Source organism: Passer domesticus, chromosome 3 (genome assembly GCF_036417665.1).
Source record: "Passer domesticus isolate bPasDom1 chromosome 3, bPasDom1.hap1, whole genome shotgun sequence".
In the NCBI taxonomy this organism is placed as follows: domain Eukaryota; kingdom Metazoa; phylum Chordata; class Aves; order Passeriformes; family Passeridae; genus Passer; species Passer domesticus.
In genome coordinates, this window is record NC_087476.1 from 69,089,091 (window position 1) to 69,105,991 (window position 16,901).

The 16,901-nt window shown below is 35.6% G+C and overlaps 1 protein-coding gene across 6 annotated transcripts in view; it reads right to left on the reverse strand.

Annotated features, from left to right (window-relative positions):
* The window catches only part of RYR2 (ryanodine receptor 2), a 380,824-nt gene that overhangs the window by 150,244 nt on the left and 213,679 nt on the right, over nt 1–16,901 (reverse strand). For all 6 annotated transcript variants that reach the window (XM_064413752.1, XM_064413749.1, XM_064413751.1 and 3 more), the window contains 5 exons: nt 15,979–16,195; nt 15,654–15,758; nt 11,432–11,535; nt 7,607–7,690; nt 4,453–4,612 (listed from right to left, as the gene is read on the reverse strand). In XM_064413752.1, the coding sequence (XP_064269822.1) occupies nt 4,453–4,612; nt 7,607–7,690; nt 11,432–11,535; nt 15,654–15,758; nt 15,979–16,195 (670 nt within the window). The remainder of the gene's footprint in view (nt 1–4,452; nt 4,613–7,606; nt 7,691–11,431; nt 11,536–15,653; nt 15,759–15,978; nt 16,196–16,901) is intronic.

Here is a 16,901-nt window from a genome sequence, read left to right on the forward strand (position 1 = left end):
ATTTAATACTGATATTTGTGCTTGTTTTTCCACTTACTGTTGCTACTGAATGCGTTCTTTTAAGCAGAAATACATAATTTTCCTACCTGTTTCGCTCCTTCTGCTTTCTTCCTTCATGGAGCAATAAACAACTGTGAGTCTGTACTACCAAAAAATACTTGTTTGTGATCAGTGTCATCACAGGTGTCAGGACAGTTCTGGAAACAGGATTTATTAGCTAACTAGTGCTCCCTCTCCTGGCTGGCTATCTGGCTCTGCAGCAGCAAAACAAAAATACTGTACATAGTCATGCATAAAATGTAGCTTATTATATCTTGTTAATAAAAAAGCCTGACAATCAGTAATGGATTTAGAAGAAGAAAAAAAGTATGGAGGTTGGAAGGAATTTTCCCAAACTATTCCTAAAGAAATAAATGGTTTATACTTTAACTATTTGAGACTATCCCTTTAATTGTTTCATTTTATATAATCCCAAAATGATGAGGCTCTCATATTGAACAGACCTACTAGATTATTCAATTCATCCTACAGCCACAGCACAACTGCTGTTCAGTTCATCTACCTTAAAACATCTGTAAGCTTCTTTCCCTTAAGAAACTATTTTACAGCTCTGCAAGATCTGTTTATAGTATTATACAGCACAACATCATGTCACTGTATCACTCCAGTACTGAAGCATGTCACAGTAATATGACAGGATGACAAAATGTAGCCCATGAAATAAACCCACTGGAGTCAAGCAGAAGCATGAGGCAGTGTGGACAACACCTAGAGCTGGCAGCTTCCATGTAACATGTATGCCAGCTAAATGAGAGGCATCTCTGCACTGCACCCAGCGAGGAGCAACTTGCTCTTCTGCTCTCTTCTTGTGGGTTTTAATAAATGGTGTTTGTTATCTGTATATGGCAAGCACTCCTGAAACTCAGCTATTGGTCTTTTTTCCAGAAGAAATATTTGAAAAGAGAAAGATTACAGAATTAAGAACAAATCAATATTAATATCCATAGCAGGGCACCTTCTGCAAGACATACTATTGTTGCAAAAGGTCATAATCTACCTGTTTAATTACCCATGAGACTGTCATAACTTGTCTGCCAGGAATTAGGAAGTATACTGTTGACCTTGCAAATCTGCTTCCTGAAGGTCATGAATATTTCTGAGCTCTCATCCACAATTACAATCATACTTGGCTGAAAGCAGAACTATGACACTGCTCACTACACTGCATTCTCAACAACAGTGCACAACTCAGCACACAAAAGTCCTTAGACAGTAAAAAATTTCTTGGATGTTTAAAGCATAAGCATTCAGGACTACAAAAGCCCAATTAATCGTCTTTCCAACTCCAAATGTGATCAGTTTCATAGGCACTTAAGCTTTTTAGCTGTAAATTCTCCAGACTCTTCTCTGCATGACCATAACTGTCTTTGCCTTGATAAGGAAGAACAGCTAAATACTTGTCATATATACCTAAGCCCAGTCAAGATTTAGAGCTGAAGCATTTGTCTAAGACTCTTTCAGAGCATAACCCAGTAGTCAAAATCAGAGCTTGATACACATGGACCACTCAAAAAATATCTGAAAACTTAAGAAGGGGCTACCATTCTAATAACGTTTTTATACAGAAACTTGTCCTTGGCCATCAGAATGGATGAAGATACAAAATCCTATTTGTCTAGTCAGACATCTTTGAGGTTATGGAGTCAATCTTTTAAAATTCTTGAAAAATGGGCAATGTACCACTTGGTAATTACAAGGCTAAGGGGTTTTAAATAAAACCTCTAGCTGCCATGAATTTTCTCACAACAGACTATAAATTTTAATCAGTGAACAGAGATTTAGTTTTCACGTTAAACTTTGTCATCCAGCAAGCAGGACATTTATTAGGAAGGGAGTCTAGGATAGGCCAGAGCTCCCAGAGTTTCCCTCAGGAAACTATTTTAGGAGTCAGTAGATAAAATAGAGAGAGCTGTTCACTGAGTAGATCACAGTCCTCCTTTTCCCCCTCTGCTTTCTCCCAGTGAGGCTCAAAAATGTCTCCTCACAGGGCTACAACATCTTTGGTTCAACAGTCAGTTTAGTCTCTCTCCCAAAGCACAGCACTTTATGATTCTTCTGAAGTGTTTAATTTTAGGTTATATCCCATACTAGATTTGTCTGATCAATGTTTTTTGGGTTTTGGGGTATTTTTTAAAACCCAAGTTGTGGACTTGAGCAAATCCACGGCCTTTTGGGAGCCACAGTAAAACTAATGGCTTATAACTATCAGATCACACCTCATCAAACGCAAAACCTCCTATATCAACAGGCACACCAAAACACACATAAAGACAGCATATAATAAAACTATTGTGAAGATGTAAAGAAGACATTTTTTCATTGCCACCCACTCCCATTACATCTTTTATGTATTATTCCCAAACCAGTAACATTGGGAAAAGTCTTTGACATTTAACTGACTTTCCTGCTTAATACCTCACTAATTCAGAAAACATGTAATTTAGCTGTAAATTCACTCCAATAAATACAGCAAAATTATTTGTGGGGTTTTTTCCAAAGATACACTAATACAAAGGGTAGGTTAAATTGTCTTCAAGATCTAAGAAAATTTATTCACTAGATGTGAGTCATAAGATTAGATTTTCCCAAAGCTAGTTAGAAATATAATTAGCTAAGAAATTCATTTGATTCCAGAAACTTCTTAACTTTTTCTTAACCAATAAATTCTGTTGCAAAACTAAATTTAATTTTGGGCTATGTCAAGTTTCTATCACAGTTGTAACAATTTCCCAACTTTCATTCATTTCAAAGTTCCCAGCTGGCAAGGTCCTGTATTGAAAATAATTGGCTTTTGGAAGAATAAAAAATATGAGAGACATGGTATAAATTCTTGAGTGCCTTCCTTTATATATCAGAAATATTTGTTTTGAACATACAGTTTTTCATTCTAGAAATGAATTGTGCACTGACTCCATAAACACAGGATTGAAATATTGATTTCAAAACTAATTAATCCCCTCCCCCTAACCTGACAACAGAAAACCATCACTTCCAACCCTTCTCATGATTCATGTTCCATCAGAAATGTTAGCAGCATTTCAAAGGCCACCTTTTACTAAAAGACGCAGTATTAGGGAAAAATTTTGATCCTGGGGAATACAGGGGAGTTGCACAAACACTGAATTGTCTTCAGTGTTTTCCTAGTAGAGAATATACATATATTCCAATGAGCAAACAGAAGAATTTACTCAATTTACTCAGTCTGTCTAGACCCCAACACAGAACATAGATTTCCTAAATAGCTTACAGAGTAACACATGACAGCTTCATAGTAAGATACTATAATGAACAACACTGAAATGCAGATATGCAGCATATTTTGTCACATAATCATACCTGTATATGATGAGGTGAAGAGCTTAATATATAAAAGCGCAGATTATTTTCTTGTTTTACACAAAATTTTGCAAATAGAATGAATTTTGGTTCTGTAGAAGAACAAAATTTGACATATGTGCCACTAAAAAGTATAACTCAAATTTTTATCAAAAACAAGGAGAGGGGTATATACCTACAAAACAGCTGTATGTCATTTTTGCAAAAATAATAATCTTTCATGCTCAGCACAAAACTATGAAAACACTTTTTTTTTTCCCTAAGGGGTAAATTGCCCTAAAATTTCACGGTGAAATGCTACCACACATTTATTAACACAAGTGAAGAGATCTTTCTATATATAAAATTCAAAACCAATCACAAAAAGAATAGAAAATCTTAAGAGAAAACTGACGTAGAAACTGTCTTGGAAAATACTAAATTAGGCTCATGGTATACACAATTGACTGGTTTTGGGTGTTTAAGAACCAAAGAACCTGAGTTTTGCTTTAAATAATCCACCATGCTTTATTCTTACTCTCTCCCTTGTAGCACATTGGGATAACTACCAAATAATATTCACATTCACTGGAGCAGAACAACTAAAGTAGGACTGGAACTTTGAGACTGACTTAACTATTCTCAGTTAAACACAGCTTCTGCCAGAAATACAACATATTAGCAAAGTTATTACTAGAAGTTTACATTCTGATTTTCCTGGATAAACAATGTTATTCAATTCCTGGAACTGCAAACATTTAAATTATTTCCCTAGTGGAAGTCAATATTTACATTTCCTAAAATACTGGAGCATGTTAGCTTCCTGCATGCAATTTTCTCACCCTGAGATTTAAATAGCATACAAGGATACACCACCACGTTTTTTAATACTGCTTGTAAAAAAGTATCATACTGCTATTTAGCAAGATTGTTTTAAATTACGTATTTTTTTCTTTGACTGACAAACCTGCATTCACTAGCTGTTTCTTCCTGACTGTGTGTCACCATTATTTCCATTTGGCTGTGAAATATCTCAATAGATAAGTGTTGTTTTAAGTTACTGAAGTTAGCACTTACCTGCTGGATGCCATATGTCCAGCCTTGCCTTATACGGTCCCTTGCCCACACATTGTGAGCATTCTCTGCTAGTTTATCCACCATAGCTTCTTGTGAGGGGGTCAGTTTGATAAAACTCAGATCCATGGGTGCTGGCTTATATCCACTCAACAACTGATAGCTGTTGAATAAAAGCAGAACTTGCAGTTACTTTTCAGCAAGGAAAAAAACCTAAGAGAAACCACAAAAGAAAGAAATATCATCTATGCAACATATCTATATAAAAATTATATCTGCCTTTGAACATAAAGAATGAAAATGTAGTTTTGATTACTGATTTGTTTTTTATTTTGGTTCTGTTTCAAGCTAATTGCATCTCAATGGGATGAAGTAACTGGTAATGAAAGCTATCCAAAATAGTCTAAACTAAAAATGTTTTTACAGTATTTTAGTAATACCACATATTCAACGTATTAGATTAAGATGCTGTTTATCTAAATGCTTATTTCTACCTCTGAACAGATGACAATATTTATTAAATTCTATCTACTTCCTACTGAAATGAGAAAATATATTCTTCCTGTTGTATAAAGGGATGCTAAGAGACAGAGCAGGTCAAATGGCTGACTCAAGACCAGTTTTGAAATCCACCTTAAAATGTCTTCATAACAATTCATACCTTAACTCTTCAAATCGCAGGAGCAAATTTTTAAGTATGACTTAGAATAGATATGGCAGCTAACTTTTTTTAGCACTCCTAGGAATGCTACTTGTGTAAAGTTATTCCCTTCCCATTAATTACAGAAATCTCCTACTTCACTTATGAGCAAACCTTCACTAGAAGACATAAAGCATTATAGTCTTTTCCAACCTAAGTGATTCTATGATTCTATTTCTCCTTCAGCATACAAAGTACTATTTTGGTTGAAACAAAAGGAGTCTGTGGAAAATAAGCAACAGCATTCTCTCACTGAAATTTTACACCCTGGGGTGTATAAAGAATGGCTAGTTTAAATAATCACTCAATTATTTTCTACACAATTTGGCAATTTTCTTTATTTGTACTGACAAAGAAAAACCCATAAAATTAAACAGTATTTATCCCTATTTATATCCTAAAATATTCAAATCCTTTACCCATCTTAATTAATTCTCTTCTGTAACAACTATTTTAAATCACAGTTAAACAAATTATTTGTTGAAAATAATAATTTAAAACAAGCAGGTATTTAAGAGGGATTACATCTATAAATAAGAGTTTGAATCTTCCTTCAAAATTACCACAATAAAAAGAAAAAGTTTAAGCTAGAAAACAACAATTCAAGATCATTCCAAAATCAGCCATCCACATAGTTCCCAATCTGCAGGTTGCTATTACAGCAGGCCCCCAGAGGAGTTCACTGCCCTCACAGTTACCTCTCATCAGGTTTCTGTGAAGTCACTTCAGTGAGATAAGTAAAACAAGACAGTAATGGAAACAGTGAACATATGAAATTAGCACACTTGTCAGGTTGGCAATTACTGTGCTCTTTCCAGTCACGCTCCCTGCACAAGCTTTTATGAATACAGCCACAATGTTTTCCTTTCCTTTTTGCTAGTTTTTTTTTCAATCCATTATACGTGAGGTATCAAAATTCTAACTTTGTATGTATGGTATGACTTCAGGTTTCTACAGTTATGATGGTTAATGACATTAAAAAGTCTCAACATTATTAGATTTCTTATATTAGAAAGTATAATTTCTTCAGACTTGAGATTTAGCTACAGTTTCTCAAAAGCAGGAAATTTGATTCACTTAAACAATCTTGCAAATACACATATACTTCTACCCAGGAAATTCAGAACAAAAATACAGAAGGCCCTAGATATATTTTCTTCTTTGAGAGATAGAGGGTTATTTTGGCATACTGAAACTGAAGAATAGTTTGGGGGAGTAACTTAAATTAATACCCTGCTTTTCTTCCCATTCATTCTGGCAAAGCCACCACATCAGGGATTCTGAAACTGTAGTATCAATGGTATGTAAATCTGTGCAGTGTGGTAGATATCAAAGGCTTGATGGTCCAGATTCTTACAGCTACCTTGTAGTAAAGTATTACCTAAAAGCCTGCAGGGATCTTGCCAGAAGGAGGCCCAGGCTTTTGGTTCACAAAAGGAAGAAAGACGACATGCTTTAATTAAACATGCTGGAGGTTGTTACACTGGCCTCAGGGACTGCATGTAATGCAAAGGTATGGGTCAGTGAAGGATTGCAGCGAATAATGGAGATATGCAATCCCAGAGGAACAGCTGCTTCTGCACAGAACGCATTCCTGTGAAGAGCAATGAGTTCCTACTGGTGGCAGGAAGTCGGCAACCAGCATTTACCATTGCTCTGAGTCATAAACAAGGAAACTAAATTACTGTCTTAAATTCAGGAGTAACAGATCATGCAGAAGTTCTCTCCTAGTAAAACTGTGGCTCTTACCTTTCTGACGTTTTACATATTATATAATCTTCCTTCATCCCCTGGGCTCAAGTGTATGTTGGGCAGTAGGGCTATCAGATAGGCATAGGAAACTAAAGTTCCATTATCTCAACTGTGTCCAAGTTCTCAGGTTCTTTATGCCCAAACTCTGTGTGTGCATACTGGTGCTAGGAAGCCAGGGCAACTTGGCTGGGCCATGACAGCTGTTTTCAGAGCTGTGGTAGTGGAGGCCACTATACCATTCCAGGCTAAGCCCAGTCCTACCAAAGCTGATGCCAACAGATCACTCAGAAAAAAGTCAGGTGATTGCACCAGTTCTCTACACCTCAAGTCATGGCCATTTGAGAACTTTCAAAAGGGTCACCTTTAAATATCTGCAGCACCATAAAATACATTGGCAAATTTACTGTAAAAATTCTTTGCAAAGTCTCTGTGATATGCACAAGATATAAAATAAACACATAAGATTGTCAGACATTACAACACAGAACAAAAAAACCCAAAATTTGTCTAGGTGACACATTAGGTGGCAAATATCTGGAAGAAAAACTGTGAATTATGGTATGTGAAAATTGCTGAAAATTCCTGAGAATTCATGCAAGTACATGCATGCCCAAGAACTAATACAACTAGCAATGTAAATACTGAATTGTTAAAATAGAATTCACTTAATTCACACTGCCTAACAAGAAAACACACTGAACTTACTTCTTTGGAAGTTTCATTTTTTTCACTTTTTCTTCAGCACGTTCATCAGCAATTCCAACATGGCAGCCTAATGCCAGCAGGGTTCTACGGCACAGAAATCAGAGATTAATTACTGATAATGTTCTGATATTTAGAGTTCCTACTGTTTATAGGCACACTATAGTGCCTATAAATGGAACTATAAAACAAATTAGACTTGTAGAAATTATTACAGTGTAATATGGAAAGATCAACACCAGCCTTTTTGTATACATAGTAAGCTTTCTGATAGTGCTAAAAAAATGCCACAAGATGTTCCAAAAAATTTAGTAAAAATATGAGTCAGGTACTTCAAAATGGAACTATCATACAGCATATTTCATCTATGAGGTATCAGTTTGAAGACTGCCCTTGAAATATTATTTCTGCTTTATACTCATATGGCTTACAGTCTCACTCATACTGCTTCATACCTACATCTTTATATGTTTTGCTACTGTAAATTATTAATTATTTGTTCCTGCATCTATATTCAATGTTGGCTTATAAGTCTTTGTTTAGTCTAGGTGCATTGATAAAACACTGACATTGAAATTAACAGAAATCTAGACAAAAGTCAGAAACTTAACTTTGGAGTCAGATGAGAATTTTCTCAAAACCTGAGGGTGATAAACCATATCTTTGAAAGAAACTGATTACAGAAGAAATCACAGGTGTAAATACCTTGGACTCCATTCCAAATTTTCCTGAAGTGGAAGAAAGGTGTCGAACAAGGTTTTTATTTGCTCTTGCCACTAGCTAAAATGGTATTTTCTCATCATGCTCCAACTATATTTACTGCTCTTGAACTAACAGGGGGAAAAAAGAGCATAAATACTCTTCTAACATTATATATTTTGGCAGATTAATTGTTCCTTTCAAGGAGATTCTTACAGCATATTTTCAGTGCTAGCTACATGAAGTAAGTCCTACTGCTATGGACTGCGAACCCTGATTTAAAATTAGATAGTAAAATCAGAAATGAGGAAACTAATATCCAGTGGCCCCTTCCTGCAAAACACACTATCTGCTAAGAATATTCCATGCAGCTACATTTCAACTGGCATAAATAGTACACGATTCCTATGCAGCTATCACCAGCCTAAGTAGGAGAACATATGTAATAGTGAAATGCAGTACAGACGAGCTAACCTCTGGTAACCCTAATTTTCCTGTAATGTAAGCCAGGAATTATCTCTACCCAAACAAAACAAATTCAAATAAGAGTGCCACAGGAGGATAAAATGACAGACTATACTGGCAGAATCTGAAATACAAAAGTTATTTCTGAAATTAAAGTACTTCAAACCTAAACAAGAAAATCAAAAGTGGCTGAATGTAGCTCTCATCATCACAATGGTAGATGTAATTATCACACAAGACAGAGTAAATACACAGAAATGGGAAAGCCAGTCACAAAACAATAAATAAGAACAACCAGAAAAATATGCAAGACCAAACTCTAAAACATATATATAAGCATGTGCAGAAACAGTATGAACAAGCGTATTTTAATCTCGACATTTTCAGAGGCAACTCATTCCTGCCTCTTGACATTTCCTACAGTATATAGCTCATGAAAGTATCCAATCTTACTTAAAATATACAAAGATACCAATATATGGAAAAGAAATGTTGTATCAGATAATATGACTTAGATCTTCCTTGATTTCTAACTCTCTCATCTGGCAGCAAAACTGACAACAAACCACAAAGGAAAACAAAATTACAGTCAGCATTCTTCTCCATGTTTTGCAACCATTTCAAGTATGCAATTTGATGCAAAATGTAAAGATAATGATTAGAAGTTTTAAAATAAAATTTTCTTTCCTTTTCCCCCTTTTTCCTCGTGTCAAGATTGACAGCTAGTAGACTAGACACATCTAGTAAAGAAAAAGTCAAGGTAAGTTACAATTCAAGTCATCATCTATGGGTCACCTAGAACTGATTAGTGCATTGATTTTTCCACATTTTCAAGCATGTAGAAACAAACTGAGCAAGAAGCTCCTAATCCCTGCACAACAGATGTCTACATGATAAATACAACTCAATACTACAAAATTAGAATTTCATTTATCACAAAACAAGGACTGATACAAGGAGGTAAGGAAAACTTAGTTCAGTAAGTATACAAATTTTAAAGCACGTAGTAGGACTGAATGCTTTATATTTTGGATATTATCCATTTAATAGAAAGATTCTTTCTCAAGGAAGCAATAAAACTAATTTTAAAAAGAGTAATCCATAACTTGTATGTTTATAAAACAAAAACTTGGAGATTTTTTACAGGGTTAGATGAGATAAGCACTGGATACTGATCCAGTAATCATCTAAGGATTCATTAAATTTGTTCAATACTCAGTGGAACATTGGCAGTGTGCATTTAATTATGAGAGCATGATTTTACTGCTGTTTGAGCCTTATTATATAGAGTATTCTAGGAAAATATCCAACCATAGTGAAAGTTAATGACATCATCTTTTATAGTTTCATTAACTAGAAAGGAAGAATCTATTCTGAATCCTTAGCACATTGCTCTGCTGATGGGAAATGCTCAAAAACTTTCCTTTTAATTCTAATATCTACCCATAGAAAATGTGAACTTCTTTTCTTGTTTCCAGTACAATTTGTCTCTGAATGCTTTACCTCTAAATAATGGCAAGGTACCCCTCCAGAAACTGTTCAGCACTCAGGGTCATAAATATGACCCTAAGTACTCAGTTTCACACTGAGTAATTTATTTACTGTGGGAATGGTAGATCAGTAAATAGTACAGAGAAGCTGGCCTGAAAAGAAATCTGCAAGAAGTTCTAGGAGTATTCTACATAGCTTTCTACTATGAGGCTATAAAGTCCTTTTCTTAGGAGTATAAATACTATATTGCACTATCAGTTTACCTGGCAAGGATTTTTATAATATAGGATAAATTTTCACAGAAAAGTAATATCACATGCAGACATTCATCCCTTGTAATCTCTCTGAATAGTAAAAAGCAACTATATTCTAACAGGGGAAAAAAAAAAGAAAAAAGAAAGAATAGATTTCAAGTATGGATGACTGGAGAACCACATCTACCATCGAGCATTTATCAGTTTGAGAAATATTTCTATACATTGGCTACATGCAATCCTACATGTGGAAGAAATTACTTCACTAATAGATTTTTCAGTTAATTCACAGCAAAGTAAGAACTCACACCTCCTTGACCGACAAAGCTGAGGTGAGGATTTGTATCTTTGTAAACCAGAAAACTAGATTATTTCAACAAAACCTTTAACGTCCCACTGAAATTTTCTAGCATTCCCACTGGGGAGCTTCCATGACATTCACACATCTAACCACTCATCCACAAAAGGAGGGAATGCCTGCTACTGTTTGCTCTGTGGCAATATGCACACTGACACAGAAATAGCAGCAAGGGGTCCTGAAGCAAAGTTCTTAATTTAAATATCTACTGAGTGTCAAAGTGTGCTATATCAATAAAGAAAATTGAAAGAATTAACTACATTGAATAAAACCAAAGAAAAAGTAAAGATTTTTTTTTAAACCTTGGATCTAATCTCTTTCCTCCTAGATGAAAACTCTGAATTTTTATTTCACATTCAGCATTATCACAATAATTCTAAAAAGACTATCAAAGTAATTTTCAGTGCCAAATACATAATTCATTAATGTATCTCACTCTCTCATTTGCTTATTATTACCTTCTTCTACAAATCAAATTTTAATTTGCATGTCAATGTATAATTCTGGAAACTTCATCTCCTACAAAACTCTAACTATAAATTTCAAGTTCAAGCAACTTACTTCAGTGTTTCAAGTGACATTTGCAAGTTATAATTTCTTTCCTGCTCCGGCAATTTTGAGAACTCCACTAAGCATGGGTGTTGCCTTTTGTTGTCATCTCTAACCTGAGAAAAAAGTAAAAAAAATAAGCTTAACATGCCTCAAAAATTAAAGAAATTTAAAAGCAGTCCAATCAACAAAGTACTTAAAGCTGATCCTGTTAGAACTACTCAAACTGGACAACACCTTGAAACAGAAAGTATTCTGTATTCTCAGAGCATGACCAGTGTTCAAGCAAGGCAGAATTTGCATTCGCAAATAAACTTTAGATTTGCATATCTCAAGTGGAATAAATGCAAATTTGTACACACTATTATACAGATGTTCACAGGAAATATGCAAAGTTCAAGAACAGTGCAATCTATACTGTTTTAACATACAGCCATAAAATACCACCTCATCTTCAGCCCCATGTTTCAAAAATTCTACATCTAGTTTGTATAAATACATTGAAATAGATAGTACTGAAATCCTTACTCAATGAAAATAATAATGTAAAAGAAATCTTCCCAATACCTTAATTCTGAAAATCTTTGTTTCTAAGTTATTTCTAGTACATAGAAGCAGAATATGACTGTTAGGAAGTCACATATGAGTGGAACATGAATTTACTTTTAGTGTAGTGATAGGAGAGACATACAGACTACAATTCACAAAATCCTGTATTTTATAAACTTGCAAATCAAAAACATTTTCAACCTCCTCTACTTTACACAGTTTTAATCTAACACTTGCCATAACCTAGAAAGGCACTGATAATGAAGCATTCTATAGCTCTCAGCTTACCATCTCATGCTAGCGTTCAGCTAACAACATCTACAAAGGCTTGATAAAATACATTCATTTGAAAATAGTACCTAAAAGTCCCCAATGCAATTGTTAACATCTGCAAAGTAATATTTTCGTGTCAATCTTATATGGACCACAGGTTCACCATTTATATCAACCTTTAATGGTGCAAAGTGGAAGTTATTGGAAAATAACATTAATGATTTTTGATCAATCAGATAATTCTGCTGGAAAACTGAATGCCAACAGTTGAAGTTAAAAAGCCTAATTGTTATAATTTTTCAAAATTGATATTTACACTACTACTTAATCTAGTTTATTTAACATGAAAAAAATCACATTTCTCTATAACATTGCTGAGTAACATATTTTTTGCATTTTAATCCAAGCACATAATTCTCAAATTGAACAGCAGTCATTTATTTATGTTTTGGACTGAAAAATTGTTATAGTCTCCAGGGGGTATTTATCTTGATTTGATCTGATTAATGTTCTTAGGACAGAAAACACAGGCAATTCAACTGTCAAACTACTCAAAAAATTTAATAGATGATTAAATGAGAAATGTCTTTTACTAGCACTGAAAATGTTTATTTACAGATTCCTAAGATTTTTGGTAATCTGTATATTAAAAAAAAAATGAGTATAGTCTCTGAGTTTAGATCTGTGTACAGCTAATTTAAGTCTTGGATGTCAGGTATTTTCCTCAGAAATCCAAATTAATTTATTTCCCCTACTGACAGTATTTCTGTCCTACAACTACAATGCATAATAATTATATCATATAGCTAACATCTTTTGTGGGTTACCTTGTAGTGTCCTGGTTTTTTTCTGAGAACAAAATAAAAATCTACTGCCTTGTAAATTACATTAGTGGCAGAACTCATGCATCGATTCTTAATTTTTGTGGCTGGTTTTAAATGTGCAGTGACATTGAACAGAAACAAAGATATGCAGATGCATCCGATTATTTCAATAGCACACATATTCAGAGTTAAATAATTTTTCTACATTAACTTGATATTTTACTTTGTTATATGCATAGAACACCATAGTAACAGGACATGCAATAGTGGGTATCACTTTGGTGATACAATGTACACATCTGATGATGCAGATATGTAGGAAGAATAGAAAAGTCTACAGCAGAAATTTTTGATAATCTGGAGGACCATTTAAAAAGTCTGTCTATTAGCCCTTAAACTTTTAGACGGTGAAAAAATACCACTAGCTACTACATGCAATGCATCTTGCTCTGAACTAAAAAGACAAAATATAATATTAGAGGACTTGTGTGCATCTAAACAACCTAATTTCTGTGCCATGCCTTCCCCCACTACTCAGTAATTGCAGTGCATGAATTCAGATAACTAGAACTGGCAACAGAGGCTAAAATGCAGCCAATGCAAAACTGGGAGGAGCTGTTGACTCCCTGGAGGGCAGGGAGGCCCTGCGGGGAGACCTGGACAAATTACAGGCTTGGGAAATCACCAACCCCATGAAGTTCAACAAGGGAAAGCCCTGGATTCTAGGCCTGGGGTGTGGCAACCCTGGATGTACAGACAGACCAGGGAATGAGACACTGGAAAGCAGTGCCAGGGAGAGGGACCTGGGAGTTCCTGGTCTTTGGAAAGCTGGAGATGAATCAGAAGTGCCCTGCCAGCCAGGAGGGCAGCCTTGGCCTGGGGACTTCAGGCACAGCATCCTCAGCCAGGCAAGGGAGGGGATTGTCCCACTCTGCTCTGCACTGGGACAGCCTCACCTCGAGTGCTGGGGACAGTTCTGGGTGCCACAACCCAGAAAAAGTCATGGCACTGTTAGGGAGTGCACAAAGGAGGGCAATGGAGATGGTGAAAGGCTTGAGGGGAAGGAATTTAAGGAGCAGCTGAGGTCACTTGGTCTGTTCAGCCTGGAGGAGACTGAGGGGAGACCCAATTGCAGTTACAGCTTCCTCATGAGGAGAAGAGGAGGGGGCAGGCAGTGATTTCTTGTCTGTAGTGCCAGTGGCAGGACCCATAGGAATGGCCTGAAGTTGTGTCAGGGGAGGTTTATGTGGGATATTAGAAAAAGGTTCTTCACCCAGAGGGTGGCTGGGCACTGGGACAGGCTCCTCAGGGAAGTGGTCACAGCACCAAGCCTGACAGACCTAAAGAAGTGTTTGGACAACACTCTTGGGCACAGGGTGTGACCCTTGGGAAAGGTGCTGTGCAGGGTCAGGAGTTGGACTTGATCCTTGTGGTTGCCTTCTAACTCTCGGTATTCTGTGAAACTGATAAAATCATTTGTGAGGAACCAGTATGAAATCAACCTCCAGAAAATTATCAGCATATACTGTATCAGGATGCTAAAGAGAGAGCATCCTGCCACAATGCATTAAAGCAAGGTAATTTAGAAGATTTAACACTTATTTTCATTTTGAACATAACTTTATCACTTGGTACTTATCATATATGGTTTAAATAGTGTTCAACTCTACAATTAGACTCTCAATATGTAATGGAACACTAAGAGTTCCTGCAGATTGCTGCACAGCTGGTATGATTACACTACAATTAAAATATTTTGACACATTAATTTAACTAAGGTTTGGTGGGGAAATTAACTACAACAAAATCTAGAGATCTTCTCTGTAAATCATATATTTTTAAGTACTGCTGTATGCTAAACCAAATAAATACCTTAAACCTGTAATGTGAACTCCTCAGAAGCCCAAAATCTTTTTAGTAACAAAAACAGAATACATACATGTTTTTACACTTATATCTAGTACATACAGTATGTTTCTATGTACTCTTCACAGCAATAATTTTTCATAAAGCAGCACTTGGGAAACAAATAACAAGCATAATAATTTTTTACTGATTAAATTTTGAAATAATTTTTTTTTTGTACTCCATCAAAAGTAGGAAAGAGACAAGAAAATAGTTACATACAGCACCTAATACAGACATGAGACTGAAGAAGTGGAGAAAAGGAAAGCAAAAATCAGTTTTAATGGAATTTCCTACAGACAATACTTATTTGGGACTTTAAAAGAGTAATGTCAGTCAGCACATGTAAAGAGAACCAAAAAAACTGCTTTCATTGGCTTATTCCCCCAGTCAGTTGAACATCTTGCTCCAGGAACAAATAGGAGGTGAAAAACTCACTATGTTCATTCTGTGTGGACAGTTAGACTGAAAATTTCAGTACCAAATAGCTTTAATACCAGAATTTTTGTTCAGAAATGCCCAAGTGCCATTGGTTTCCACATGCTTTTGGTAGGAAGGTGTTTAAAACCTTACTAATTTTGGTGGGGGGGGATGATGAAAAATGCAGTTCCATCAGTACATTGAAACCAATGTACTGAATAATACAATGCAATTAACAGAAAATTAAGTTGGAAGGTACGTACTGGTCCATACTGCCAGCCAAGTTCAATCTTATTCATAACCCAAAGTTCATGGATGTTCTCTGCTAATTTTTCTCTAATCCTTTCCAGGTGGGGAGGCAAAACAATCTAAACAGAGAAGAGATAAGAGAGGAAGAGGCTATTACAAATAAGTTGCTTGACATGCCACCAAAATTCCATAACAGACGAACTTCATACAAACCAGATCTCAATAAATCCCAAGAGAAAACAAGTTTGGGACAAGGTGCAAATTCAACCAAATTAAGTAAAATAGGCATGTAATATGTGTGTGTTTAAAAAGGAAAGTGCAATCTTTCCATTGCCATACCTGGCTAGTATCTACAGGAACTGGAGTGAAAGCTGCTTGTGAGAGAGAGACAGTGGGACCCAACAGGTCTCTTGTGTAGCTACGATCCTGTTTGTACTCTCGGCTGTTCTCCACTTTCAGCCTCTCTTTTGGTAGGACAGCTTCAAAGCATGGAGCATATCCAGGTGGAGGAAGAAACTTGAACTCTCCATGGCGACCTCCAAGCAAGAAACGAACCCTGTAAGTATCAGAATTACTTTAGATAACCAAGACACCTCTGGAGGAAAGCCTAATCAGTCTCTAAGCCTAAAGAATATTAAATGTTATTTTAAAAAGGGGGGGGAAAGTAGGAAAAATGTCAATGTTGCAGCTTCTTTTCATTGTTTACAGTTCAATTTTTTCTAACTGCTGCTGGTTTATGATGTAGGAGGTCAAGAAAACACAGAAAAAGTAAACGATTCTTTTTTCTAGTTAATTTTACTTCACTGAAGGCATTTTAAATCACAAGACCAATAATCTTTGAGAGAGAGAACTATCAGTTTACTCTGCACACCTATAAAGTAAGAAGCAGCCTTTTGAGTCTCAAAAGGCAGAGATTAAAACTCTGAGTAATCAATTGGAGAACTTCAGAACTCTCTCCATTGAAGAGTTCTCCATTCAATTTCATTTGAGAAATGAACCTAAACCCTCTGGTTCTTTCTTTTCTCTCACAAAATGCTAAATCTTCAGGACACAATTAAAAAACTCCTGAATTTCCTTCCCTAAAACTTTTATTTGTTGTATTAATAGAGACTCAGGGGAGTCTGTTATTAATGACAAAATGGTAAACATGTCACGGTCTTTCTGAAAAATTCCATCAAGGAGATAATAATGGAGTAGCAATGACATAATACCAACGTGACACAGTCATGGCATAATACTGAAAAATCTTCCTAGAACATTGC